The 26,879-nt window shown below is 40.7% G+C and overlaps 1 protein-coding gene across 4 annotated transcripts in view; it reads right to left on the bottom strand.

Moving 5' to 3' along the window:
* LOC127629947 (transcription factor Dp-2-like) overlaps positions 1–26,879 on the bottom strand; it is a 78,729-nt gene that overhangs the window by 33,465 nt on the left and 18,385 nt on the right. The window contains exons 2-3 of one of the 4 annotated variants that reach the window (XM_052107272.1): positions 17,492–17,571; positions 15,604–15,664 (exon numbers count right to left, since the gene is read on the bottom strand). In XM_052107272.1, coding sequence (XP_051963232.1) covers positions 15,604–15,664; positions 17,492–17,503 — 73 coding nt within the window. In that variant the 5' untranslated portion in view covers positions 17,504–17,571. Of the gene's footprint in view, positions 1–12,876; positions 12,946–13,189; positions 13,409–13,951; positions 14,010–15,603; positions 15,665–17,491; positions 17,572–26,879 lie in introns of those variants that run through there. The other 3 variants (XM_052107274.1, XM_052107271.1, XM_052107273.1) reach the window with 3 other exon arrangements.

Here is a 26,879-nt window from a genome sequence, read left to right as displayed (position 1 = left end):
AGAAGAAGAGCGGGACTCCGATGAACGTTTGTATTTTGAAGAGAGACTTGATCCAGCAGAGGATACAATTTCGGATGAGTAAGTCATTTAGTTTTCATTAGTTGACATGCTATTTTATATAAAAATGTACATATTTTACTAGTGGGACTGTTTCCAGACTTGCCAGCCAAGATTCAGAGTATTGACATTTGAAATCTGCCCTAATAGGCAAGTTTTAGTTACATGTAAATGTTGTTTTGGCTAAAGCATGTATTTAAATTTTATGCTGTATGATATAAATATGATCAAAGCTTGTGCTTGAAAATATGTGTTCAGGTTAAATGAGTAAAATGCACTTTAAATATGCCCATATTAGAAAATCAGCATATTATAATGATTTCTGAAGGACCATGTGACACTGAAGACTGCAGTAATGATGCTGAAAATTCAAAAACTGTTCTTTTAAATGGTAAACATAGTTCAAAATATAACTATTTTTACTGTATTCTGGATCAAATAAATGCAGCCTTGGTGAGCAGAAGAGACTTCTTTTAAACGGTAGTGTAGGCCTAAAATAAATTAAAGTCTTTATGTGAAGAAAATATATAATCAGATTGATTACTTTTAACTTAAAACCTTATTTTGATCATTAAGTCTCCTCACATTCATTTTCTTTCTGTCACATTCCTCACTGATAGGCCCAGTGGAGGGTCTTTTGTCTCCTCGGGTGTGAATTACAATCAATATTCATTATAGTTCACGGCTCTTCGCATATGACCTTTCTATCACTAAAAGTGTCTTACAAAAGTTCAATTACTATATTGTTTTGTATGAATGAGTGATCAGGATGGTTTTCACATCATTTTGTAGCAAAAACTCTAGGCTACAAGATCCAGTTTTCAAAAGGCTTGTGAACAAATGTTTAGTATGTGTTATATGGCCTTATTTCAATTACTTAAAAATTTTGTTTTTTCAAAAACCATGCATAAACGTTATTTTCTCAAAAATACAAACATGTACACACATGTTGCTCACATATTATTTTAGCCAAGTATGTGCTGAATACAGTGTAATCAGACTTTAGCCATTAATGTGTTTTTAAGCAACTGAAAAAAGCACAAATGTTAAGGCATGTCAAAACTCTTCCAGGGCCCAACACACCCTCAGACACCAGAGGGTTAAGTGAGAAAAGCCCTAATGTGTATCTTTATTTGTATTTTTTTTTATAAAAATAGGTAATTTTTTATTATACTTCTTCATCTTTTTTTCTGCCAAATCTTTTGTTGTGTATTTTATATTTGGCACCAAATGTAATGTTTTTTGTGATTCCATTTTTTTTAATTGATTCATATTTTAAACCAAGCAAAACATATACCCCGCTATTTACCCCTTCCCATCCCAAACCCCACCCAACACCCAACAACACCGCAGTGGTCATATGATTATAGAAACACAAACAACAAAACAAAAAAAATATATATATATTAAAATCACACACATTAACCACTACACCTCTCTCTCCAATGTCCCTCCCCAAGAGCCTTCCAAAAACACCAGATCTTTGCCCCATTTCCCCACAAACAAGTCCAAATTCCCCAGTTTTCTGGATGATCCCTCTTTAAAAGCTGCCACCCACCCCATCTCCAAGCACCACACCTGCTGGTGATATCAATTTTCTGATTGATATCACCAGCAGGTGAGTGTATCTTTAAGACCAAGCCTATACAATCTAGAGGAGGTCCAATAGAATTTATGTAAAATCTTGTATTGCATCTCTAGATGCAGACTTCCTAGATCCTAGCCCACACTCCCTCCTCCAATACCAAGTTTTAATGTTTCTCCTATAATCACTTGATAGAAGTTAAGGCTCCGTCCCCCAGACTCTGAATTAGCAGGGAGTAATACAGTGATGCCTCATGAGCTTTTCCAAAAGCAGTAATCACCTCGCCCAGAGTATATGCCGCTTTAGGGGGTGTAAACTACTCCCAAAAACAGTACAGAGCAGGTGGCTCAGCTGTAAATACCTATAGAACTGAGATCTGGGAATCCCAAAATGTTGAACCAAATTTTCAAAGGATATCCACACTCCACTCTCATGTAGGACACAGAGTGTAGTAACCGCCCTCACTATCCACTCTGACCAGCAAAAAGGGGGCTTATTAATACATATTTTGGGGTTCAGCCATATGCTCAAGGCAACAATTAAATAAATGTCCAAATTAAACACTCCGGACACATTTGTCCATACTGAGTGCAAATGTGAGATAATGGGGTGTAACTTAACTTCTCTTAATAGTTTGATAGAAAGGATTACAATGGAGAAACAGGGGCAAAAATGTCCTGTTCGATACAAAAGCAGGGAGGGGCTCTTTCAGGTGGAAGCGACCAATGAGCCAAATGCCTGAGACTGAACGCATATTAATTAAACAAAATCTTGGGTAGGCCTAGCCCACCTTTGTCAATCGGCCTATGCAGCTTACTGCCATTCCAAATGAAGGACTTCACTATGCTATCAAATTGCTTGGAAATTAGAGAGGGGGACATCTACAGGGAGAGATTTTAGCAGCTAGATACATTTTGGAATACAATAAATTTTAATTACATTAACCTTCCCAATCATCTGCCCACATCACTCAAAAACCTTTTTATTAAGGGGTCAAAATTAAATCAGACAAATTTGCTGAACTTTGGATTTAGACCAGTTTACTCCGTATCCTGAGAACTTAAAAAAGGAATTAATAATTTTGTGGTGGCATGACATAGATCTCGTAGTTTCAGAAACAAATAATAAAATATCATCAACGTAAAGCAAAAGCTTATGCGCCATACCTCCCACCACCACTCCAGGAAAATCATATTCTCTTCTTATCGCAGCTGCTAATGGTTCCAGGGCAAGACAGAACAATAATGGGGGTAAGAGGGCAACCCTATCAAGAGTAAAATATTCTTAAATTAATTCATTTGTTTGTACTGCCACTACCAGGTGTCTATAAAAGTAAATTAATCCATCCAATAAAAGTATTTCCGAACCCAAATATTTCCAAAATCTTAAAAAGATTATACCATTCTACCATAACAAACGCCTTTTTGGCGTCAAGTGAGATGGCAGCAACCGGAGTCTGATCATTCGCCACTGACCACATGATATTGATGAAACGCCTAATGTTGTCAGAAGAGCTGTTGCCCCGAATAAATCCTACCTAATCTATATTTCTAAGAGATGTCATAACTTTACTTAATCGGTTAGCCAGAATTTTTGACAATATTTTTATGTCTAATTGGATCAGGGAAATTGGACGGTAACTCTTACACTCGCTTAGATCTTTGTCCTTTTTAAGAATCAGACTGATTCAGGCTTGTGTCATGGTTGGCGAAAGCTTTCCATTCTTTAATGTTTCCGTATAAACTTCTAACAAAAGTGGAACCAGTTCTGTAGCATAAGATCAAAAAAATTCGCCGGCAAAAGCCATCTGGCCCCGGAGCCTTGCCTGCATGCAAGGCCTTATTTTACCTCGCCAAACTCCTCCAAGGTTATCTCAGAATCAAAGAGAATTTTTTTGCTCAACAATCAGTTTAGGGAGTTCTAATGGTGCCACAAAATGTCTAATGTTATAGAGCTCAAGACAGCATTATTAATATCAATGGCCGAGGTAAATATTTCACCACCAGCAGATTTCACTAAGGGAATAGTAAAAAAGACTCTCTCTGCTTTATACATCTTGCCAGAAGTTTTCCTGCTTTGTCCTCTGACTGTCTTGCCCTGAATAGCCAAATCTCCACCTTCCACGGAAAAATTGTGTTATATCTGTATTTCAATCAGGTCAATCAGACCCAATTCAAAGAGGCCATCAGATGACATTTGCCACTTCTGCTCTGCCTCGGCACTTTTAATATATCATTTCCAAATCCACGAATTCTTGTGCTTGGATTTTTTGATGAATGAGGCATACAGTATGATCCGACCCCTAAGGACCGTTTAAGTGCCTCCCAAGCCACGCCCACAAAGGATACTTAGGACCAGTTGATCTCCATATAAACATTGATTTCAGCCTTGAACATTTTTTGGAATTCAGGATTTTGCAAAAGGGATACATTAAAGCACCAAGTATATGATTTATTTTTCTCCGTATGTGGCAACACCTCTAAACTCACCAGGGTGTGAACTGAAACAACAGATGAAATGAGGGAAAAATAAATCTATTCTAGAATAAATCTTATGGACTGATAAAAAAAAAAATTATATTCCCTTGGTTTCAAAAGTCTCAAAATATCTGTAAGACCAAGATTTTTACACATCCTGTGAAGCGTCAATGTTGCTCTAGGGGGCTTGCACACTTTTGCTTCACTATGATCAAGGACTGAGTCTATCTAAAAATTAAAGTCCCCTCCTTATATTACATCATGAGGAATGCCAGTGGCTTGCAACATCCCTTCGAAATCCACAAAAAAGCCCTGATCATCAGCATTAGGTGCGTAAATATTAGAGCTGTTGGAAAAAAATTGGAGCGATGCATCGCGATTCATACTCAAACGATTCTGGATCGATTCTCAAAAGAATCTGGTTTCAGTTTAAATCACGGCAGAGCAGTGCTGCGCGGCAAAGACAGATGTAGAAACAAAGGCGTGAGTTAAGTGCATACACTAAAGTCAAGCGCACAAACACTACTGTTTGCAGACCAGCTGTATCAAACACATGGCAATTTCTGCCCGAATTAAACTACAATCCCGCCACTCTTTCACAAACCCACGCAAATAGCAATGGGAGAGTTTATTCGTGATAAGAAGCCAACAAACAACATGAAAGACGAGCTCGCACCCATAATTGCACTGATTTGCGCACAACAGGGGAAAGCACAGAAGAAAATAATGAAGAGGCAGCAGTTCGGGAGATGTTAAATGTTATCATTTAATATTTTTTTTCGTCAACAAATGGTGAAGTGGGTTCTGAAGCAGAAAAGGGCCATCACAGAGGTACTCTCAAAAGACAAGAAGACCAGGTCGCTGGTTCCTACCTGGCAAGATGAGGACATTTTAGAGTCTACACATGCAGCTCCAAGCCCACTCCTCGAATTCACTGATGCCTTGTCCGATGAGTCCTATGTCAGTGTGTCATTCCTAAAAACCAGTGATCCATCTCATCAATACCTCAGTCTTTAAGGAAGCAGAGGATGACACAGAGCTCACCAGGACCATAAAGAAAACCGTGATGGGATACCTCAATGAATAATATGATGACCTAGCCATAGAGGATCTAATTGACATGGCATGCCTCGTTGACTCAAGCTTCAGTTCACTCAGGAGGAGAAGAGAGAATACATCTGTGGAGCGGAGGGGGGCGGGGCCGGGTCGGAATATCGCGCGCCCGGTCCCCAATCGGCCTGATGAGGCGCGAGGGATAAAGGCGGCCGGTGACGATTGTTCGAGAGAGAGAGAATTACGGACATGTCCGTCATGTGTGTTTGTTTATGTGTTTTGAGTTTTCATTAAATTAAGTAGCCCGACCGCCCGGATGCGGGGTACGGCCGTTGTCCGCGGGGCAAGTGGGGACTGGATACCCCGACCGCCTGGAGCGAGGCAGCCGCTGCCGGGGGCGGAGGAGTGCCCTGCCATCCCCAGAGACGCGGAGGGGTCGAGGGAAGACTGCCGTCCGCGAGGGGAGGAGGGAAGAAACTCTCCGACCGCCCGAGCGGTAGAGCCGCTGCCAGAGGCGGAGGAGTGTCCTCATTTGCCGGCAGAAAAGCGAGGCGCGTTCTGCCCGCTGGGGGTCGACGGTTTCACTCCGGTTCAGCCCGGGGTGGAGCGGCTGTCGTCCGCCTGAGTGTGGAGGAGTGTTCGAGGACCACGCGACGGTACATCAGAGAACCGGTGAGTGAGCTTTTTCTCTCTCTCCTCTCTCTCTCCCTTTCGCACCGTGTTGGCCTTTTCCCTCACCTATTTTGTTGTTGTTTTTCCCCTCCTGTCTCCTCCCAGGGCGAGGAAGGCGGGGATGACCACGCGGGACGCGAGATACACCCCAGGGATAGGGGGGGGTGTACGTCATGCCGGTGGCACCCCGGCCTGAGATAACGCCGGGAGGAATGTGGAGCGGAGGGGGGTGGGGCCGGGTCGGAATATGGCGTGCCCGGTCCCCAATCGGCCTGATGAGGCGCGCGAGGGATAAAGGCGGCCGGTGACGATTGTTCGAGAGAGAGAGAATTACGGACATGTCCGTCATGTGTGTTTGTTTATGTGTTTTGAGTTTTCATTAAATTATTATTTATATTGACAAGCCGGTTCTCGCCTCCTCCTTGCCCATCCTTTAACTGTTTTACAACATCAAAGAGAGAGCAGGGTTCATGATGCTGAAGGGAGAGAGAGCTGGTGTGGTAAGGAAAGAGGTGTCCAGAGAAGAAACCATGGGAGATTAGGGGTGTGTGATATGATGACATTTGATCGCGAACGATTAAAATGTCTCCACGATTCACTTTTTCGGAAATATCGTTGTATCGTGCTACAGTGCACGTTCTATCAGATGCAGTTCTATGGCTTTTCAACTACTTAACAACATGCGATGCGAGGCGCGCTAGATGTCGGCGTGTTAACAGGATCATAAACTTGCTCGTGAGATTTAGCAACGCAGGGACGATGGATGAAAACACAGAGGAGTTGATTCCTAAAAAAAATTCAACATCGGTAATATGGAAATGGTTTGGATTTTCCATAACAGACACGGCGCAAACGACAGTTATTTGCAAATGTTGCAATGATAAGATTCGCACGTCGGATGGTAACACAACAAATCTTTATAACCACCTCAAAAGAAAACACCCTAAAGAATATGCTGATAGTCAAATTGTGAGGGGACCCCGTGCGAGTGCATCAGGTACATCCACGGAGCAGCCAGATGCTAACGTTACAAGGCTTAAACAAACAACTCTAACGAAGGAGGTATTTGAGACGGGAACTCCGTATGACAGGACAAGTAAGCGCTGGAAAGATGTAACTGATGCAGTGACATTTTACCTGGCCAAGGATATGATCCCCATAAAAACTGTGGAAAACGAGGGTTTCAAAAGACTGCTCAATGTCGTTGATCCGCGTTACGAGATTCCCAGCCACAAATATTGTTCTGCGACGGCCATTCCACGGCTGTATTCCAAATGCCGCAACAAGATGGAACACAAAGTTCAAAACGTTAATTTTTTTGCCACAACAGCTAACTTATGGTCTAGCCGCACTTCAGAACCCTATTTAAGTCTGACAATTCATTTACTTGATGACTGGAAGTTGTGCAGTGCATGTCTAGAAACGACCACACGGGAGAGCTCATAGGACAAGGCCTTAGGGAAGCGCTTGAATGTTGGGGACTGAAAGAAGCGAAAATGACCTGCATGACAGTGGGGCTAACATGGTGAGAGCCTTTAATTAGTAAATATTTTTTTTATTTAAACATTTTTATTTAACCTTTTTAAAATAAGCTTACATTTTTTAACTTGTTTTTGCTGCATCTTTATTTATCTATATTTTTCATGCTAGATGTTACCTCAAAAAAATAGAAATAGAAAAAAATGCTGACATGGGTTTTGCTCAGGGTCTGTTACAGCTGTTGCCAATGTTAGATTTGTTTTTAAAACAATGTTCATTTTGTGATGAGAAGTCTTTGATTGTAATGCAAGTCCTGTTGAATATTCTTACTTTGCACAATTGCACTTCCATTAAATATTTTTGTTACCTTGTAGGGCTATGTTTTTTTAAATGGGGATATAATTTTTCCTGTGTTGCGGCTCAGTAATTTGCAAAATAGTCTTAAAAAGCAACATTAAATAGAATCGTGATAAAATCGTAAATCGTGATTTTTCCTGATAAAATCGTGATATGATATTTTTTCCATATCGCCCACCCCTATGGGAGATGCAGCTGCAGTAGTGTCCCCACCCAAGAAAACAAAGCGGTCTCTGGTTAGGTTTTTTTCAAACAGGCTCGCCACTAACACAGAAGGCGTAAGTGCAAAGGAGGCAGTTGAAAGGGAGCTCGGCAACTACCTTCTGTCTCCAGATGCTGACAATGACTAAAATCCTCTGGATTGGTGGAAAGTCTATCAAAAGAACTTCCCAAGAGTAAGCCAACTGGCAAAGCATTACATGTGCATTCAGAATCAGAATCAGCTTTATTGCCAAGTATGCTTACACATACAAGGAATTTATCCTGGTGACAGGAGCTTCCAGTCTACAACAATACAAACAATACCAAAAACAGCAGCAAGACATAGGTAATTAAAACAAAAAAGAATAAAAAATAAATAATTATACAAATACGTACTTACACTCACCTTCATACATACCCACATACGAACACACAGGGTGCAAATCTATTACAATCTGTTATATAAAGAAGAAAAATACAGTATTCAATGGAAAGGAGGAAGCGAGCACCGGCTTGACGATATAAATAATAGTTTTAATGATAAACTTAAAATACAACATAAACACACAAATGACGGACACGTCCGTAAACGATCTCTCTCTCCCGCACGATCCTCTGCAGTCGACCTTTATCTCTCACGGAGGCATAATTAGCCTAATACGGGACCGGGTGTGTAGATCACGACCCGGCCCCGCCCTCCGCCCTGCCACAAGTATATTATGTACAGAGCAATTTAAGTAAGTAATGGCAGAAGTGGATAAGTTGGATAATATAAATAGACTTAAACTGTGTATTGCACATAATTATTGCTCAATGAGGTGATTTAATTGTTCATTAGATGGATAGCCTGAGGGTAAAAACTGTTCCTGTGTCTGACGGTTCTGGTGTTCAGAGCTCTATTGCCGGCCAAAAGGCAACAGATCAAAAAGGGAGTGGGCAGGGTGAGTGGTGTCCAGAGTGATTTTTACAGCCTTTTTCTTCACTCTGGAAGTGTATAGTTCTTGAAGGGGGGGCAGGGGGCAACCAATAATCCTCTCAGCAGGTCGAACTGTCCTTTGTAGTCTTCTGATGTCTGATTTCATAGCTGCACCAAACCAGACAGTTATTGAAGTGCAGAGGACAGACTCAATGACTGCTGAGTAGAACGGTTTCAGCAGCACCTGTGGCAGGCTGAACTTCCTCAGCTGGCGAAGGAAGTATAACCTCTGCTGGGCCTTTTTCACAATGGAGTCGATGTGTATCCCCCACTTCAGGTCCTGTGAGATGGTAGTGCCCAGGAACCTGAATGACTCCACTGCGCCACAGTGCTGTTTAGAATGGTGAGGGGGGACAATGTTGGGGTGTTCCTCCTAAAGTCCACAATCATCTCCACCATTTTGAGCGTGTTAAGCTCCAGGTTGTTTTGAATGCACCAGACAGCCAGCCGTTCAACCTCCTTTCTATATGCAGACTCATCATCATCATCTCGGATGAGGCCGATGACAGTGATGTCGTCTGCAAACTTCAGGAGCTTGACAGAGGGGTCCTTGGTGGTGCAGTCATTTGTGTAGAGCGAGAAGAGTAGTGGGGAGAGCACACATCCCTGGGGGGCACCAGTGCTGATGGTACAGGTGGTGGAAGTGAATTTTCCCTGCCTCACAAGCTGTTGCCTGTCCGTCAGAAAGCTGGTAATCCACTGGCAGGCAGAGGTGGGAAAAGGGAGTTGGTTTAACTTAGTCCGGAGTATAGCTGGGATGATTGTGTTGAAAGCCGAGCTGAAGTCCACAAAAAGTATCCTTGCGTATATCCCCGGTCTGTCCAGATGTTGCAGGACGTGATGCAATCCCATGTTGACTGCATCATCCACAGACCTGTTTGCTCGATAAGCAAATTGAAGGGGATCCAGAAAGGGTCCAGTGATGTCATTCAGGTGGGCCAAGACCAGCCCCTCAAATGACTTCATGACCACAGATGTCAGGGCGACAGGTCTGTAGTCATTAAGTCCTGTGATTTTAGGTTTCTTAGGGACAGGGATAATAACTGAGCGTTTGAAGCAGCATGGGACTTCACACTGCTCCAGTGAACTATTGAAGAACTGAGTGAAGATGGGGGCCAGTTGGTTAGCACAGGAACGAAGGCATGCTGGTGAGATGCCATCTGGGCCTGGAGTCTTCCTTGACCTTTGCTTCCGAAAGACACGGCACACATCGTCTTCACAGATCTTGAGTGCAGGTTGTGTAGCAGGAGGGGGGAGGAGCGGGGTTGCAGGAGGTGTTAATGTTTGTGTGAAATGAACGTCCGAGTGCGTGTGGGGTGTGAAATTGGGCCTTTCGAATCTGCAATAGAACACATTCAGGTCGTCAGCCAGTCGTTGGTCCACCACAGGGTTGGGGGTAGGAGTCCTGTAATTAGTAAGTTGTTTCAGGCCACTCTACATGGATGCAGGGTCGTTAGCTGAAAACTTGTTTTTCAGCTTCTCAGAGTAGCTTCTTTTAGCCACTCTGATTTCCCTATTCAGTGTGTTCCTGGCCACAAGCTCCCCACCGGAGAGGGTTTTTAGTACAGGTGGCAACAATGTCACATGTAAAAGGGCATCTTTGAAGCCAGATAATGTAGTCCAGCTTGTATTTCTTGCCAGAAACCACTAGAGCATGTCATAGGGTGTCATCAACCCTCAACAATGTCCCTGCCCCAGCAAATTTTTGTTGTTAATTACTCATTTTTCTGTTTTCTGCAGCAACTCTGAGCACTTTAATATTCTTTATCCTAGCTGAAGAACCTTTGTTTCAATCTATAAATATAATCAGCCTATGTTGTAGTTTCAAATAAAAAATATTAATATTGACAAAGGTGAGAGTTTTATGTTTATTTGACATTTCATGTTTGTATGAAGGCTAAGTGAAAATAAAAGGTGAACATTAATTTATTTGTAGTTTTTATTTCTTAAATATTATACAGTTTTATAGGAGGAGGGTTCATAGACTTGCCAAATTCTTTTTTCAGAAGTTTGTTGGTACAGACATCTGTTGTAGGCATTCTTGGCAGTTTTTCTGAGGCTTTTATATTGTTCATATCATTATCGGAATTATATTTTATCGACCGAAATTAAGAAATATATCGTGATATAAATTTTGGCCATATCGTCCAGCCCTACCCAAAAAAAAAAAGACATATTTTTTTAAAGAAAAAACATGCACATTAACCCCATCCACGGCAGTTACAACCGGCATCCATCCCTCTAAACTCAAACAGTCCATGTATGCCTACATTTTGGCCAGAATTGATCAGGGCCTGTCTCCCTCAGCGGATCTCCGAGATGGAAGTCTGTGAGCTCACTCGATTTCCAGCTTATGGCCTGTTATGTCGAGCAGACTCAGGAAGAGCTTGTTAAGGAATTTCACAATATCTTGGCCTTCTTTCGTTCTCAGGAATTCCAACAATTGTTGAAACTGTTTACGATTCTCAAGGTCTTAGAAGTCTACCTTGGTCGCTAGCAGCTAATTCCCTCTCCGATAACTCCAGATAATCGATCCGTTACTCAACATCCGCCACTCTTGTAACCAACTTAGTGAATTTCATCTCCATGGCAGTAATCGATCGACATATTACAGCATGATCCACCAAGTCAGCAACGACCTAAGTCAGCATTGCCGACATGTTTGACAGTTGATGCTGAAGCTCTTTCACCTCACTGGCCAAATTGAATCCCGGGCCTTCAGTCTGCTGCTCAGGGGATTCAGCTTGAAAACACAAGTGTATTTTAACGTCTCCAGAGCCCAAGGATTGTGAATCCTTTGACATACTGTCTTCATAGAACAGTTATGGAACAGGGTGTATCAAGTCTCACAGGTTTTTGACACAAGAAGTATTAAAACTATCAAAGTGCACAGAGCTCGCCTTTCACATGTCCAAACCTTCCACGGTGCCACGTGACACTCCATAATGTGCATCTTTAACTACAAACCTTCATATGAACAATTCTCTTTAGGTTTGCTGTTGCTCTTTAGATGGTGTTGCGGCATGCTGAATAGCAATGCAGGAAACATTGACAGAATATTTTATTAAGGTGTCCCATTCGCATAGAAGAATGCTCATTCAAGAACCATTAAAGGGACCAAAGTTCATTTAGTATATAAAAAAAAACAGTTCTCGGTTGCCAACCCTACCGGCTAATATTTTGATCTTTATTCAAACTATGTAGAGAGATCTAAACGTTGGAAAGAAAACATTTTTTCCATTTCAAACACCCAAAAGTAACCATCAAATTCTAGTTAAAGGACCAAAACAAAATAGTTGGCCAGGTGATATTTAGTCTACAGCTGCAGGACTGGCTGCAGTGTGTGAAGGGGTTTTGTGCTGGGCCTCAGCGCAGGAATGCGTCAGTGCCACAAGCTCTTCACAGCAACAATGAGCAAAGCCACATTAGAATACAGCTGAGCTGTGTCCCAGCACACACAAGAGCAAACGCGCGCAAATGCGCACGCACACGCGCACACACAAATACTGAGCAGACGGTTACATTAAAATTATACAAGCGCACACACACACACACACACACACACAATGTGCTCAGTGTTTGTCACATTACAATCATACATGCATATTGCTGTACAAGAAATTCTAGACATACACGAAAACACACACAGATCATGTGTCAAAAAGATTAAAAAAGAAAACACTTCTATACACACATGAAAACAAAACAAGGAGACTTACAGTTTTCCTGGAGAGGAAAACTCAGTTACTTCCTGGTGCTACCCAAACAGACTACATGACTCCAGCATGCTTGAGCAGACTTCAATACGACTCAAACCACATCAGTATCTGAGAAACATCAGACTACCAAACATGACAACCCTGGTCTACAGCTCCCAAACTCAAATAAATGCATATATGCTCTCTGACAGCCATGTTAGAAAGAAAAAGAACAAGCCCCTTTCTGTCAAAAGCCTCTATATCCAAACTTGAGTTATTGCCTGCCATGTGCAACATCCTCCAAATTCTCCAGTTATTTACCTGTTTGTTTCTGAAGTTGATAGACAAGCACTTCCATACTTCTAACCTTTAACTATTCCTCTCCTAATTACAAGTGCAAGTTCTAGTCCCACACAAGCAGTGGGACGCCCGCTCTACCCCTCCCCCAAAATATAGCAGTGGAGGAACTTCCATAGTGACCCAAAGAGATAGAGAAAAGATAGAGAGAGAGTCAGACAAAGTCTTCTTCTCCACGTACCATCCCGACACACGTGTAACCTTCCCAGCAGCTCCAACACAATTTCTCAATGCAATGAAACAAAGAGTGAGATAGAGAGAGGGATGTAGCATTTACCTGAAGAGGAGTGAAAAGCATGTTTCGAAGCCTCCTTGCAGGCTGGGACCTGGTTTTCCCTCTTTCTCTCTCTCTCTATCCCTTTTGTTACCATTCAGTAGAAACTTGAGTGGCTCGCCAGGCATTGCCGAGCAAGCGCAGAGGGAGTCAACCCGCCCCCACATGGACTTTCACCCATGCCGAGAGGGAAACGTGCTCAGAGCAGCTGCATTCACTGCGAGTGTGTCTCAGCCTGCTGCAGGACTTTCTCCCTACGTTCACACACAGCCGCTCACATTCTCACAGAGCGAGCAGGTGATCATGTCAGCTTGCTCAAGCCTGGACTGATCTGAGAGCAGTGGAAAGCCCCAGAGAGCAGGTGAGCTGAATAGATGAGTGGCTGCACAATGGAGCGGCCTCAACACATGTTCTCACACCAAAGGACCAGCCTGAGCCACATGACAGCAGCTGTAGCAAAGAGCCATGAAGGAAGGACGACTGTAGATGTCCATGTGGTGAAGCTTTACTTAAAATGACTACAGGTTAAGTTCAAACAGTGGCAGAATATGGTGTCAGTACTAAATACTGTTCTGTTCACAGAAAAGTTCAGTTATGAATGAGAGTAGGGATATGAATCATGCTAAATTTTACGATTCCGTTTCTGATTCCTCTTCCAATGATTCGATTAGTACTTTTGAGGAATAATTATTTACCAGATTATTAGATGATTTCATATATTTTTTTAAATCCTTCACAAGAAGCATCTGCTGACGTGGACCATACCTTGGCGAAAAAGACATCTCAGAAGACTCACGATCAAGAATTGTTGCCCTGCATTAAACTGGAAAGGGTTACAAAGTTATCTTGAAGTGCTTAGATATTCATCTGTACACAGTTAGACAAATTGTCTATAAATGGAGACTTATAGCCATGTTATAGCTATTTAGCCTATTTATTTGTTGAACGTCTTTTAGATACCATGTTTAAGTACTGTTTAAGTACTGTATTGTCCCTACTTACAATAGTTCCTACACCGATCAGCCATAGCATTAAAACCACCTGCCTAATATTATGTAGTTCCCCCTTGTGCCGCCAAAACAGCGCCAACCCACATCTCAGACTTGCACTCTGAGATGTTATTCTTCTCACCGCAATTGTACAGAGTGGTTATCTGAGTTACTGTAGACTTTGTCAGAAATGCCTTGTTGTCATCAACAAGGCATTTCCGTCCACAGAACTGCCACACACTGGATGTTTTATGTTTTTGGCACCATTCTGAATAAATTCTATACTGTTGTGTGTGAAAACCCCAGGCAGTTACACAAATACTCAAGCCAGTCCGTCTGGCACCAACAATCATCCATGCGATTATCTAATCAGCCAATTGTGTGGCAGCAGTGCAGTGCATAAAATCATACAGATACCGGTCAGGAGTTTTAGTTAATTTTCACAACCATAAGAATGGGGAAAATATTTTATCTCAGTGATTTGGACCTGGGCATGATTGTTGGTGCCAGACAGGCTGATTTGAGTATTTCTGTAACTGCTGATCTCCTGAGATTTTCACACACAACAGTCTTTATAATTTACTCCGATTGGTGCCAAAAACAAAAAACATCCAGTGAGTGGCAGTTCTGTGGATGGAAATGCCCTGTTGATGAGAGAGGTCAACAGAGAATGGCCAGCCTGGTTAGAACGGACAAAGTCAACGGTAACAAAGATAACCGCTCTTTAAAATTGCGGTGAGAATAATAACACCTCAGAATGCTATTCTGAGAAGTGGGTTGGCGCTGTTTTGGCAGCACGAAGGGGACCTACACAATATTAGGTATTAGGCAAGTGGATTAATGTTGTGGCTGATCGGTGTATATCTGTGTAAAGGGATCAATGGAAAGGAGGAGGCGAGAACCGGCTTTTCAATATAAATAATAGTTTAATGAGAAACTTAAAAGACAACATAAACACACACATGACGGACATGTCCGCTAACGATCTCTCTCTCCCGCACGATACTCTGCAGTTGGCCTTTAAACCTAAGAGACTTGATTAGCCTAATATGGGACCGGGTGCGTAGGATCACGACCCGACCCCGCCCCCCCCCGCCCTGCCACAATCTGGTAACCATTTATTTTAAGTTTTCCCCATGTCACATTTGTGCCTTCACTAATTCATTTTAATTAGTGAAGGCACAAATGTGACATGTGAGAAATTAATATGTAAAAGTACAAATATTTAATGTAGTCTCAATTAATAGGTCATAAAAGCTGCATGCATAGAAATTGGCAAATAATTAGCAAAATGCTGTTTCAAATAGTTTTGGATGCATTATATACAGTTACACACAACAGGACATGTCAACAACTCATTTACACATTTATTTGAGGGGAGTTTGGAGGTTTGAAACATATTTCAGAGTAACAGATTGTCACTTTTACCTTTGGAAAGGTTTTGGCTTAGAAAGGCCTTGAGATCACCACACAAAGCTGCTGTGCTAGCCTGGATGGGGAAGAAATTAGGAAGAGTACAAATTAATTGCAATATTAGTTTGGCATATATTATATTTAAAATTACAATAAAATGACTCTCCTTTCAACCTGTGACCATGTGACAATTTGTCCCACGGTTGATAATTCACATTATTAAAATATTTGACTTCTTTGACAAAATATTTTATTTGTATTCCGCATTAGAAAGTAAGTCAAATGAGTGTGAGGTAAATGATGAGAGAAGTTTCATTTTCATGTGAACCTATCAATGTGTTCCTCACACAAAGCGTATAGCTTCAGACGGCTTGTTAAATCGCACATGAGTTGTAGCAACTACTTTAAAAGTGTTTTATGGTGCTTTTTGACCTGGGTGCGACACATCGTAAAATATTGATTTAGCAAACACTTGCATCTTCATCTAAAAAGAAATTGAGGAAGTTACGGTCATCACATGCTTTTGATGTCAGAGGTTCTTTTGTGTATTAAACAGTCCAAGACAATAAAAATGGTTTGACATGAAACTTTAGTGTAAAAAAAAATCAGTTCATGCAGACAGGAGGATGGTCACCGCCAGCATTATTGGAGAATCTTCAGAGAAATAAATAGAATGCTTGAAGAAGGTATTTCAACATTCATATTTACCATACAATATCAACTAAGATATATAGCGATGCACAATCCACAAACGTTTTAATAAAATTTATGAAGCAGAGGCAGGAATAAACTTTACTTTAATAAACAATTGCAAGCACCAAAGAAACACTTAAAATTAAGTATATGGTTTAAAAAATTTTTTATCTTTTATGTTAATTTAACTAATTACATTTGTATTTAATTTTACGCCTATCAAAATTTGTTCTGCTCGTGTTTCATGAATCAGGCCCAGTGAATTGAATGATTTGTTTTGCATGTTGCAACTAAACTGATGTTCTAAGTATTCAAAACAATGTGTACTCATGCCTTCTCTATTATGCACATTCTTTTCAGAACTGTCAGTAAATGTATCCTACAGTGCTCATATTATTGTCTCTAGAATGCAGCAGACTGTAGTGGGACAGAGGTCTGTCTCTCGACTGATAGCATGATATCTCAAAGCAGCAGAGTATCACCAGAACCGGCTGCTTCTGCTGTAACTTTAAAAACTACAGTGTTTAGGCCTAGTGCTCATCAAAGTATGATGGCAATTTTTGAACTGACTAAGAGCAAAATGCACAAGCAAATGTCAGTTTAGTCAAATGATTTCCTAACCATGTTGGTGCTTGTTAAAATGACCATAAAATACTCAATCAGACGGCTAAATCAAATCTGTAATGTTAGCTAGTGAAAGACTGTGAAAATCTATAGAAATTAGGGCTTTAAACAGACGAGTAAACAGATGTCGGTCGAGTTTTCAGATACATTCATTCACAGGGGTCAGAGGTCACAAAGCATGTCACACTGATTTAATTAACATGACATCACAGAGGCACATTTAAAAAATTTTAAAGAAATGTGGGCTCTCTGATGAGGTTCTCAGCGAGCACTAGACAAAACCTATTTACTTTTACAAGCTTTACTTTCATACAAGGTGTTATAGTTTTATGTGCTTCAAAAAATATTCATATACACATATATGCAAGGAGTAAAAGCGAGGTATGTAAAGGAAACCTTATACAAACCAGACAGATAAGACATTTGATAAACTGGTTTCATTTCTCATATATCCATCACATACATTACTTTTTTTATTAAAGCAGGATTGTTTTTAGCATTGTTAAGTTGTTAAGAGCAAAACTTTAACAGCAGAAGACATCAAAAGACTTTTACACCACACAAACATGCAAACATTATAACTCACTGTGTTGGCCATCGTAATAAAGATGATGGGGAGATCTTTCTGCTGGTTAGATCCTTTTACTCGTAGTGTTGCAGAGTCCCCTGTAGACACACACATATAAAAGTGAGCAGGGGTGTGTGTCATACCCAAATTATCACACTCTGAATCACACAGCTTGTCCTCATAACCACATGGAAGATTGTTAGAGGAGAGGGAGATCATCATCGAGATGACACCAATGACCAGAAATGACAAAAGGGGCAGCGAGAGGAGACAGGAGGATGGAAGAGGATTCACACTCCCCACTCCTGAAAGGACCTCCTACAGCATGCCAAGTCCAAACTCTCTCCTTTTCCTGTAAAGTGTGGGAGTGAGGCAGGAATTTGGTTTCCTTTCCCAACGCACAATTACATGTACAATAACTACCGGAAGGTTCCTCCAGAATAAACTGAGGTCAAAACCATAACCAGCGATGATGTCAATGAATATCCACTTCTTGATTTGCCCCCAGAGTGGGACAAAACCTGCACCTTTTGTGATCCACAAAGCCCCAAACATACTCAATGCAAGTACATGAACGCAGACACACCTTGCTGCACAAGCTCGATTTCACACGTCATTGCATTTTGAAATGTGTCAAGTATGCACTGCATTCTCAGCGTTGCCGAAAAGAGGCGCTAGTGTAGATTTTCTTCTTTCAATCAACAACTGTCTTGGTAGACTAGAGCAGCAATTTGAGTAGAATCTTTTTGATAAATATATACGACTTTTTGTCTCCAGTCCATTTAAACGAACAGGTTTTTTCCTCTGTGTCTCTCCCCAAAACTCAACAATCGACTCATCTTCGACATCCGGGCTATGACCGAAAACATAGGCAGCTGCCTAATCAGTTAATGGTTTAACTGACATCTTTTTGAATGAATATATTTATTCAAATCATATATTGACTCTGACTACCACATGCAAATTCGATTCCAGGGGGTGCTGTGTGACTCTAGCCAGGTCTCCTAAGCAACCAAATTGGCCAGGTTACTAGGGAGGTTAGAGTCACATGGGGTAACCTACTCGTGATCGCGATTACTGGTTCTTGCTCTCAATGGAGCATGTGGTAAGTTGTGCGTGGATCGTGGAGAGTAGCATGAGCCTCCACGTGCAAAGAGTCTCCGCAGTGTCACGCACAAGGAGCCATGTGATAAGATGTACGGATTGACTTATGCCATCCTAGATGTACAGTGCATCCGGAAAGTAATCACAACGCTTCACTTTTTCACAATGTTACAGCCTTATAACAAATTTTATTAAATTCATTATTTTCCTCAACATTCTACAAACAATACCCCATAATGACAACGTGAAAGAAGTTTGTTTGAAATCTTTGCAAATGTATATAAAAAAAAAATCATAATAATTTTTTTTTTTTTTTAAATCACATGTACCCAAGTATTCACAGCCTTTGCTCAATACTTTGTTGAAGCACCTATGGCACAAATTACAGCCTCAAGTCTTCTTGTGTATGCATCTTCATGGCATACCTATTTTTAGGCAGTTTCTCCCATTCATCTTTGCAGGACCTCTCAAGCTCCATCAGGTTGGATGGGGAGTGTCGGTGCACAGCCATTTTCAGCTCTCTCCAGAGATGTTCAATCGGGTTCATGTCTGGGCTCTGGCTGGGCCACTCAAAGACATTCAATGAGTTGTCCCGTAGAAACTCCTTTGTTATCTTGGCTGTGTGCTTAGGGTCGTTGTGCTGTTGGAAGATTAACCTTCACCCCAGTCTGAGGTCCAGAGCGCTCTGGAGCAGGTTTTCATCAAGGATGTCTCTGTACATTGCTGCATTCATCTTTCCCTCGATCCTGGCCAGTCTCCCAGTTCCTGCCGCAGAAAAACATCCCCACAGCATGATGCTGCCACCACCATGCTTCACTGTAGGGATGGTATGGCCAGGTGATGAGCGGTGCCTGGTTTCCTCCATACATGATGCTTGCCATTCAGGCCAAAGTGTTTAATCTTTGTTTCATCAGACCAGAGAATTTTGTTTCTCATGGTCTGAGAGTCCTTCAGGTGCCTTTTGGCAAACTCCAGGCAGGCTGTCATGTGGCTTTTACTGGGAAGTGGCTTCCGTCTGGCCACTCTACCATACAGGACTGATTGGTGGAGTGCTGCAGAGATGGTTGTTCTTCTGGAAGGTTCTCCTCTCTCCACAGAGAAATGCTGGAGCTCTGTCAGAGTGACCATTGGGTTCTTGGTCACCTCCCTGACTAAGGCCCTTCTCCCCCGATCGCTCAGTTTGGCCAGGCGGCAAGCTCCAGGAAGAGTCCTAGTTGTTCCAAACTTCTTGCATTTACGGATGATGGAGGCCACTGTGCTCATTGGGACCTTCAATGCTGCAGAAGTTTTCTGTACCCTTATATATGACCTTCTATAGACAGGTGTGTGCCTTTCCAAATCATGTCCAATCAACTGAATTTAACACAGGTGGACTCCAATCAAATTGTAGAAACATCTCAAGGATGATCAGTGGAAACAGGATGCAACTGAGCTCAATTTTGAGTGTCATGGCAAAGGCTGTGAATACTTCTGTACATGTGAATTATTTGTTTTTTATTTTTAATAAATTTGCAAAGATTTCAAACAAAGCTCTTTCACATTGTCATTATGGGTTTTTTTTTGTAGAATTTTCAGGAAAATAATTAATTTAATCAATTTTGGAATAAGGCTGTAACATAACAAAATGTGGAAAAAGTGAAGCGCTGTGAATACTTTCCGGATGCACTGTATATGACTTTCTTTCTTTCACAGAATACATTTGAAGAAAAATAGCTCCAAAATTCACGACTCCACTTGCCACTTGAATGTGTTGGAAAAGATAAATATTTAAAATTAACTATAAATCATCACTTCCGGTCAGCAGCAGTATACGCATTCATGAGAGGGTGGAGTTCACAAAGTCTGTTGTCTGACATATTTGCGCTGGCATGTTTGGATATAATCTCATGTTTTTCTCTCAGTTGAGACATCCAGGATTAGCACAGAACACACCTTTGTGAGTAAACATACAGATACAAATACAGACATAAACCAAAACCAATGGAGCTTCTGTTCAGTGTTCCTCCTAATCAGCTGTAAACAGCACCGTTCTTACGAGCGTCATTTCTCGCATAAACATGCCAACGCGATAACATCACAATGATTTATAGTTAAAAATAACTTTCACAAAAGCAATCGTTTCACTTCAGAAGACAGAGTGAGTAACTTAAGAGAGAATTTTCATGTTTGGGTGAACTATCCCTTTAAAGCATTAACCTGTTGATACACACCCCCTTTTTGAGCACAAACCATGAAAATACCTTAACTTAAATGGTTGTATTTACTGGACCCTTTGGAGTATGGACACAGTTGTAGTATCTTTTGAAAGAAGACACTTTGGGCTTTATTTCCCAAGTTTCAGAATTAATATATGTTTTAATTTTTTTTTTAAGTTAGAGAAGCTGAAATTTATAGTAAATGGAAATATTTTGTGCTGAACATGTTTTTATAATCTAAAAAAACAAAAATAAAAGTACAAAGACAACCAAAAAATACAATGTTCTCAATACCACAAGTCTAAAGAAGTTTTTATTTTCGAATAATTTGTTCTCTCCTGCTTCCCAATGACTTTCTCTCCTCTTGCACGCTCTATTTCTTTGGCTGTTGCTCATTGCCGGTCTATTGCTCATCGGAACAATGTGTATACGAAAAGCTTGATTGATTTCTTAAGCAGCAACCCTGCTATTTGTGTCACTTCACTATCACCTGTGGTGTGGAAAAATGAAGCTGACATCTGCACTCACACAGAAGCAGATATCTCATGTAGCCAAACTGGACAAGCAACCGATAGTTGTGGTTCTAGTTATAGGCTAGGGATCGATTAATTCTAAAAAAGTATAAATTAAATACTGAGTATGTGTATTGATAAAAAACTAATTGCAGGACAAGATGCATCATGAATCATTTTGTAATACAATTTTTACCCTTTAAATCAAAATCGAATCAAATTGTGAGGCTAGTGAAGATTCACACCTCTCTTTTAAATTGTTGTCCAATGTCCAATAAGTATGCTAATGTATACTTTGTGGCCATATGATCTGCTGAGTGTGTGTCTTCAGAGGAGGCTGGGAGAGGCACAGAGCAGACAGCTGGTATGCCTGGCTGTGGTGGAGAGGGTGAGGCCAAATGGACCAAGCAGATCAATAAATGGGAGGGATCTAGCCATGCCGCCCACCACCCCTGTTCCACAAAACCCCCTAGAGCCCCCTGCCTGACCCACACATAATGGCCTTTTGTCCCATGGGGGAGAAGCCCAACACAGGAACCAGAAAGTAGCTTCAAAGTGGCTGGTGGTCTCTCCTTCTCTTTCCTTTTCTATGTCATTCACCCTCCCCCAATCTCCCTTTCCGTCTTTCCCTGGGTTAGGTAGAGGCCACCCAGTAAATGTAAGGGAACTTGGGTCTAAGTGGGTTGACACATTGCTCTGGTGACATGACACTAAAGAGACAACTTGTTGCTGAGTAAGAGTAGACACAGGGTGGACCAGGACAGCACAGCAACTAAATAATGACAAAAGATTTAATTTACACACAGTAAATCAAGCCCATCACTGTGCTTTGTAACACACTGGTAGAAGTCCTTTAAAAAGCCTCTCGAGATAAAGTGATGTGTTGAGGTCCCGTTCAACGGACTTCACTGATCTCCATTTATTGACGTACTTGTACATGTACTTGTTCTCAATCACAACAAAACGTTGGTTTGTCTTATTAGTGGATTTTAACAAACTCAGAACCGCAAGTATTAAACAAGAATGATACCTCAAATAGTGTGTTTTAAGGAAAGTGGTGCTATACATTTTCTAAGCTATCAACCTCATAATTTTTTCCTGGTGGTTTTTAATAAATCCCATAGATTTACAGTGATAGTGAAAAGTCATAGAGAGATGAATGGGCTCTTATGGCTAGAGCCAATAAGCAACCAGTTAGCAACACACTAGCGACCACCAATACATTTTTAGTAGGGATGGGCATGAGTACTCAATCACTTGAGTACTGGGATGTGACAGCAATGATCGATCATGAAAATGATGATCAATAATCACACACCAGATGAGTTCTTCCTTTCAAACAGCTAGACAGAGCACAGCTGAATGGATCAGAACAAGTCTTTAAATCTATTTTCAAATTTTACAATATTTTTATAAAAACATATTGCGATATCCGATTACATAGTAAACCCCCCGGCCGAGGGATCAGTGAATATTCTATTATTCATGGGGGACTGGGTAGCTCAGCGAGAATTGAAGCTGACTTACACCACTGGAGTCGCGAGTTCGAATCCAGGATGTGCTGAGGTGAATCTAGCAAGGTCTCCTAAGCAACCAAATTGGCCAAGTTGCAGGGAGGGTAGAGTCACATGGGGTAACCCCCCCTCGTGGTTGCGATTACTGGTTCTCGCTCTCAAAGGGGTGCGTGTAAAGTTGTGCGTGGATCGTGGAGAGTAGCGTGAGCCTCCACATGCAGAGTCTCCGCGGAGTCACACACAACGAGCCACGTGATAAGATGCATGGATTGACTGTCTCAGAAACAGAGGCAACTGTTTTTGACTGCTGACAAAAGCAGCAGGATGAATTCTGAACTGTTTCGGGCAATATTATCTGCTCATATTCAGCCAAATGCTTCAGAACTCATTGGACGGCGCTTCACAGTACAGATGGACAATGAACATCTTTCGCATACTGCGAAAGCAACCAAAGAGTTTTTTAAGGGAAAGAAGTGGAATGTTATGCAATGGCCAAGTCAATCACCTGACCTGAATCCGATTGAGCATGCATTTCACTTGCTGAAGACAAAACTGAAGGGAAAATGCCCCAAGAACAAGCAGGAACTGAAGACAGTTGCCTTAGAGGCCTGGCAGAGCATCACCAGGGATGAAACCCAGCGTCTGGTGATGTCTATGCGTTCCAGACTTCAGGCTGTAATTGACTGCAAAGGATTTGCAACCAAGTATTAAAAAGTGAAAGTTTGATTTATGATTGTTAATCTGTCCAATTACTTTTGGTCCCTTAAAAAGTGGGAGGCACATATACAAACTGTTGTAATTCCTACACCGTTCACCTGATTTGGATGTAAATACCCTCAAATTAAAGCTGAAAGTCTGCAGTTAAAGCACATCTTGTTTGTTTTATTTCAAATCCATTGTGGTGGTGTATAGAGCCAAAAAGATTAGAATTGTGTCGATGTCCCAATATTTATGGACCTGACTGTACATCTCTATTTTCATGCTGTGGAAGTCTTTGTTTGGAAAATGTTAAAAAAGCATTATATTGTTACATTTTGTTTTGCTTTCATTCCTAAGATGTAAATAAAAGCATTTTGACAGGAAAAGTATATAGTGTCAAATTTCAGCTCTTTCGAAATCTGCGATTAAATCTCGATTCACTACAAAAATTAGGCAATTAATCGTGATAAAAAAAAATTACAGCACTAGTTAGTTATATACAACTGTTTTGACCACTTCCATTATTTTTATTGCTTTTTCCTTTAGTTTGAAGTGCAATGGCCATTAAATCTCTTAAACTCTCATCCTCCGCAAAATTAATCTGCCAGTAGACTGTGGCTTTCCACTTTCCTACAGTAATCGTGAAGGTGTGTTTATGATTCGCATAAGGGCGTCAACCCCAGCATTAACCATTGCTTATTTAACTCCACATGAAAAGCGCTTACAGACAAAAATGTCTCATTTTGCATTTTGGTGATAGTTAAGACTTGACGTGCTTCTGTTGTAATGAAAATGTGACCTGCATAAGCTGAAAAATACTTCATTTCCATCACAAGTCTCATCTGGGCTTGTTTTATAAATCAAATAGTGTTGTAGTTTGTATCAACTAATTTTATCACTGACACGGAAGCGCTGTTTCAGTGTAATGACTCCGGGTGGACACATTACAAAGGTTTTGCCCTTCAAATAAGTGTTTATGCTGGTTTATGCTGTTTTAACTGTAAATGTCTCAATCGCGATTATGAAAAAAAAGTGTTAAACTTTTCAAATTAAACGCATGCATTAACGCGTTAATTATGACAGCTCTAAAATCTACCCTTCCATTTGCCATCACGCAAGTATCCATCTACAACAAGTGGAAAATTATGAATACAAATTAGGATCTAAAGATAATTATAAATGTACACATAGCCAAATAATAATAATGATGATGATGATGATGATGATGATGATAACTGAAATATAAATCAATTTTAGGTTCAAGGTGAACTTGTTTAGGTAAATACACATGTATAGGCTATAAAGTGAAACTGCAGATTTGCTTTCACAATGCATGTTAAGGGCTAGCTGATCTGTGGAAATTAATTAAACTAAAGTTCTTGTATGTCTTAAGAAAGTCTGAGGACATTTGCAGCATTCTCATACAAAACACTATTCTTGCAAACAGTTTTCAGACAGTTGAAACAGAAAGAGTGAGAACTATTCATGCGCGTTCTACGAGACATGCTCCTGCTGCACGCATTTGTGATGCGCATCGACGGCTTTTCTTTCGTCTGATCTTTAAAATATAATAAAATGGGTTGCTTCAAGCACTTGTCTTTGTGTCTAACAGCATTTCTTAAAATGTGTAATTCCGAGATGTCTTACAGTTAGCCTGCCACAGTGGTGGGTAGATGAGCAAAATTACCTGCCATGTGCATAAAATTACAAAGGTTTTGTAATTTCCTGATATTGTTGATCATCATCGGTCAATGAGTGTCGCAATCGCCATCGGCATATTTGTCAGATATCGCCGATATCTTATTACATTTTCCTATTGCCCAGCCCCAGATTGAATAGCCCCTTAAGTGTAGATCTTTGCCCGTTCCGTCTCTCTTTTCAGCATTTCTCAGATCGAGCAATGGGTTTAAAATGATTTGTCAGGAAAGGAGTTTAATTTGAAAATGTGCATCTTGAAATTCTCACATTCTGTTCCATTCTGTTGTGCTGTCTGTATGAACAGTTCCTGGGCTGAGCCTGAGCCGCTTCACAACAGAGTTCAACCGAAAAACAACTGTAATGAATGAAAAACACTGTGGTATTGCCGTTATTATGAAGCTTGAGTCTAGTGATCGACCGATATGGGTTTTTTAATGGCTGCTATCCATAAAGCTAGGTGGCTGATAGGCCGATACAATGCCAATAAAGAAAATAAACATAAAATTGCTAAAAAAATGACTAACCTCTTATTTAACACTATATTTACTCAATTACACACTAAATTTTAACTTATAATAATATAAACTATAAAAATATTGCATGGCGCATGGTAAGTTGTGCGAGGATCGTGGAGAGTAGAATGAGCCTCTCATGCTGTGAGTCTCCGCGGTGTCATGCACAACGGGCCACGTGATAAGATGCGCAGATTGACTGTCTCAGAAGTGGAGGCATCTGAGACTTGTCCTCCACCACCTGGATTGAGGTGAGTGACTGCGCCACCATGAGGACTACTAAGTAGTGGGAATTGGGCATTCTAAATTGGGAGAAAAGGGGATAAAATTTAAAAATTAAAAAAGGTTACAGGGAACTGTTGAGGAGAGTCTGATAGAATACATGTTTAGAGATAAATAAATGAGCACTCCACAGGATGCTAGATCTGCTGAAGTTGTGTGAGGTTGGTTTATTACATCTGTTTAAATGAGATATACGTATATTTGTAGATGGCATCTGATATTCATTTTATAGATATTTTCCTTTTTATCATTAGACAAGATAGTTAAAATTTAGAGGGAACTTTTTGAGGAGAGAGGGAGAATGGAATATGTGAGCACATTATGAGCTCAAACGCGTCTGCCGTGGCTGTGACATGTGGACCGTATAAATAAGACTGTGTTGCACACTGGTCTATTAATGTAGTAACATGATGGCAAATAACAACAAAAGAACTGTGGCTGGTCATTTACATGTCTCAGTTGCTTCACATGCAAGCAGGCGATTCTCAGCCACTCAAGAAACAAATCGGCCAAGCTGGAAAATTTTGTCTGACGCCGATAATGAAAAAAATCAGAATTTTGGCAGATATATCGGTTGACCCCCTACTTGATTCTGTGGAACCAGTGCAACACCATGTTAACATGCAAATGATTATTGAAGCTTTTAATCCCCTCTTTATAGTTTTTATTTAACATTTAGGAATATGTACTGGCTAAATCGTTTTATTCATTTTTTATGCACAAAGTTTAAAATGAAATGTACTTTTTTTTAACTGCCAGGAATGTTCTTTGCAATATTTATAACATGTTGCTGTTTGGCTTATATTTATTTGTTGCACTCTCTTGTGGACTAAGAAAACAATTTCAATAGATAAATCTGGCAACTTTAAAATTTAAATTGTATTAAGATT

Source organism: Xyrauchen texanus, chromosome 36 (assembly GCF_025860055.1).
Source record: "Xyrauchen texanus isolate HMW12.3.18 chromosome 36, RBS_HiC_50CHRs, whole genome shotgun sequence".
NCBI classification, from domain to species: Eukaryota; Metazoa; Chordata; class Actinopteri; order Cypriniformes; family Catostomidae; genus Xyrauchen; species Xyrauchen texanus.
The sequence above is the reverse complement of the archived record's forward strand: the minus strand, read 5'-3'. Positions and strand labels throughout refer to the sequence as shown.